Source organism: Cyprinodon variegatus, unplaced genomic scaffold (genome assembly GCF_000732505.1).
Source record: "Cyprinodon variegatus isolate N-32 unplaced genomic scaffold, C_variegatus-1.0 Scaffold785, whole genome shotgun sequence".
Lineage (NCBI taxonomy): Eukaryota > Metazoa > Chordata > Actinopteri > Cyprinodontiformes > Cyprinodontidae > Cyprinodon > Cyprinodon variegatus.
In genome coordinates, this window is record NW_015151238.1 from 1 (window position 1) to 3,812 (window position 3,812).

Consider the following 3,812-nt stretch of genomic DNA (forward strand, 5'->3'; position numbering starts at 1 on the left):
ATAGAATCATTCTATCACCCTATTAGAGACCTGAAGGACCAGATACCCTATAGAATCATTCTATCAGCCCTTTAAAGCTGATTTATGTGGCGTGGAATAACATAGCGCAGACCATGCTTCATTGTTGGGCGTAAATCAAAAATATCTGCGACACACTGCTGCAGGAGGATAACCAGCCCTTTGACCCAAACTGCTCCTCGGGTGCTGCACAATGGCAGCCCACTGCTCACCAAGTGGTTAAATGCAGCGATTAAATGTCATTGCTTTGTGCTTTTGATGGTTGAACGACAGTAAAAGCTGGGATGGATGTTGAGAAATAAGAAGCAAGCTTGTTTGGACCAGCTGGTCCTGAGATGTTGGTTTGGACCCCATGGACCAGTCCTGGTTCCTGAGTCTCACTGAAACGCTCTGCAGTGAGCCCCCCCTCCACCCTGTCACGCCCCAGCCGGACCTTTAACGGATGAACGAGGCCCTTCGGCGTGTGTATGATGAGTTTTTAATCTGTATTCCCGCTAAGTTGCTCCACTTTAAGCTGCGTTCTGTAGATGATGCTGAATCGGGTGATTTCCTCTGACATCATCCTCATTATTTGTGTTACAGATTTTAAAACCTGAGGTGGAAGTGAGAAGCTTCCGGCCGGTTGGAGCCATGGTGCGCCGCTCGTCCTGCCCCAGACTCTGCTCCCGCTCCTCGGCCTACACGCTGGCCCTCGGCCTGGGCTTTGTCACGCTGGGGACCAGTCGCATTGTGCTGCTCAAATTCTCTGCCAACGCCGGTGAGGGAAGGAACCGATTATATTATTAATATTTCTTACAGCTTCTTCAAACTCTTTTCTTTTTTGCTTTATTTTCAGAGAACAAGTATGACTTCCTGCCTGCGTCTGTCAACCTGCTGGCTGAAGCTCTCAAGCTGCTCTTCTGCCTGGTTATGTCAGTCAGAGTGATAGTCCGAGGTAGGCGTCATTTATGCTTCAGCTTCATCATTTCTAACATGTTAGACTTAAAAACGTCTTTATGATACGGATGATCAGGCTGAAACAGGAGAGGAGCTGGAAGGAGCTGCACTTCTGCTGCAGGAACCAGATCTGCTCGGGGCCCCGCCCCTTCTTATGACGTCATCTCCACTCCGACAAACTGTGTTTTACCCATTTCTTAACGATCAAATCTCTTCTGGAGTCTCAACACATTATTTCCTAAATTTGCTATTATTTGACGTTTCATTTGCGATCTAAAGTAGCCGGAAGTAGAAAACAATCGTTGTCAGTCTGGAAGGAAAGGCTGACTGAGCTCTGCTATTTGACGAGGTGACAGAATAAGTCTCAGCTTATTTTTATTCTTTTTATTAAGATCTGAGATCTTAAAAAATGACTTTCATAGAGATTTTAGGCTAATAAAACAGTTATTCTGCTTGTAGAAAATGAACAGTTGTTAACAGGAAGTTAAAAGTAGCTTAATAACAAACGTTCAGGTTTTAACGTCACCGGCATGAATTAGGACCCAGCAGATCTGGGAGCTACAGCAGCTGCTCTGATTCTGATGATTTCTGCTCCAGAAAACATTTGCTGCATTAAACAGGAAGTTGTTGCTTAAAATTCCACAACGGTCGTTTCTAAAAAGCAGAAACGACCGTCGACGTAGAAATACGGAGCGGAGTCACCTTTCCACCAGGATTATAGTTTATCAGACCTTCAGATTTTATTTTCTGGTATTGAGCAGCAGCTTCTGGTTTCTGCTCAGAAATCTAAACTAAGAGTATTTGATTTAGTAATGATGGTTAATGAGGCATCCTGAACCAAACTGTGTTGATGCTGCATTGATACTGTCTGACACAATACTGACACCTGCTGGACATTTAGAGACACTACAGGCAGCTGAATGGACAGATTAAACTGAATAGATCTGATGAGCTAGTTATTATAGATTATATTGTATTATTTCATGTCTACATTTAAATTGAAAATATCTTTGATATGTTTACATGCAGGCAAAAAATAATGTAAACATTTATCATAATGTGAATGAGGATGCTGCTGGTCCAGAATTTTTAATCAAGTTCAGTAAAAACGGTAAATAAACTAAGAGTCAGTTGGAAAGTAACTTTTGTTCAGATACATCGAGTGGAGAAGGATGACACAACGAGAAAATTAAATTAAAAAGGCAACGGCTGAAAGGTTTCTATTCCTTTTAGGCTGCTCCAAAATCTCTGATCATAAAGGAAAAGTCCAGTCAGCAGCAATCAATAGATCATAATTCCAAAAAAAATTCGAAACAATCCTCTGGACTTTGCTCAGAGGTGCAAAGTCCAGCTCACTGAAGACGTTTCTCTTCCATCCAGGAAGCTTTTTTAATAAAAAAATGTCATAAACAGCGTTGAGTTCCAGGTTTGATCCAGCAGCCCAACAACGTTTTTGGAGAGAAGGACGATAGAGAGAACGGAATGGCATGGAGTGGGCAGTTCATGAACTCCTGGGAAGATGTCACCACCACAGATAAAGGTCTGAAAAATAAATGGCGCTGGGCGTGGCTAGAGGAGACGGGGGGCCAGATGGCGTTTAGCAGCTGGAGCAGGAAGTCAGGTCAACCAGGCGCTAGCTTCTGCACGCTGCGCTCCAGGAACGCTTATTTACGCATCCAGCGGCTAAAAGGTGCTACGCTAACAGGAGGTAGACCCTGGTCATCAAGCTGCTGTTCGTGCGGCCGCACACACTACAAGGAGCTACGGCAACAGCTGATGTAGCAGCGTCAATCACTGACTAAGTAAAAAAAAATAAGGGTTTATGCTTTGCTCATCGAACAAGGCTTAGCAGCAAAACTGGATATCAAAAGAAATGTGGTTCCTGTAGGTAGATATAGACGCACTATTGCCATCTTCTGGACATTTTTGGTATTGGATTTTCAAATGTCAAATTTAGTCTTCAATCATTTGTGCAATCTTCCTTTCACTCTCTCTAGCTCAGGATTTCTTTGCTTTAATCCCTGGACAAGTTCCTTTTCTGCAGAAAAGGAACTGGAGAAAGAAGATCTGGAGAAATGTCTGTGGTCAGATCTGCTGGGACCTCTCTGTCCGCTGCCTTCAGACTTCAAAAGCGTAACAGGAGGAGTCAGAAGTTTACACATGATAAAGCGTGACAGTTGATGACTGATGATCAGTGAGATGCAGCAGCATAAGGCCGGGCCCTGGGGGAACCATTGGCTCTCCCATTTGAAGTTAAAACAACAGAAGGTTCCTAACAGGCCTAATGCCTGGAAGTTAATACAAATAAAATGATGACATTTACATTTTCTAACAATGTCTGACTGCGTTTTATCAAGCTTTTGGCGCCATCATTAATGTTTTAGCTTATTAAGACGGTTTGGTGTCTAGAATCCTCCATCAGTCTAAGCAAAGCTCAATCCTGTCCCGACTGAAGACGACCGTCGTCTTCTATCTAAACTCGTGGAAAAGATCGGACCCTGTGGATCTAGAAGGATAAGACCCACTTTTAGTCTACGTCATCGTTGGGTCATTTACTCCGGTTCATACAGCAGGTTTCACTTCCTGTCATGTGACTTATATGATGGGTTTAACCTTTAGTGTGATAGTTTTATTACTTTAGATAAATCCAGCTAGAAGTGGATGTTTTTCTCATTCCACTCAGAATGATTGAGAAGCTTCCTGCAGCTTCTAAAGAGGACAGCAAAGGTCTAAACATCTTTATGGGAAATATTAGATACCAAGCAGGAAGCCCATAAGCTGAGGAAACGGCTGATCCTATGTTGGACTGTTTAGAAAGAAGACGACAGTAGCATGCTGTGTGTGTGTGTGTGTGTGTG

General features: G+C 43.3%; 1 protein-coding gene across 1 annotated transcript in view; it reads left to right on the forward strand.

The window, feature by feature from the left end:
* Positions 1-602: 602 nt before the first annotated feature.
* slc35a5 (solute carrier family 35 member A5) overlaps positions 603-3,812 on the forward strand; it is an 11,294-nt gene continuing 8,084 nt past the window's right edge. Inside the window, exons 1-4 of the mRNA XM_015396242.1 lie at positions 603-775; positions 854-952; positions 2,381-2,662; positions 2,999-3,087. Coding sequence (XP_015251728.1) covers positions 649-775; positions 854-952; positions 2,381-2,662; positions 2,999-3,087 — 597 coding nt within the window. The 5' untranslated portion in view covers positions 603-648. The remainder of the gene's footprint in view (positions 776-853; positions 953-2,380; positions 2,663-2,998; positions 3,088-3,812) is intronic.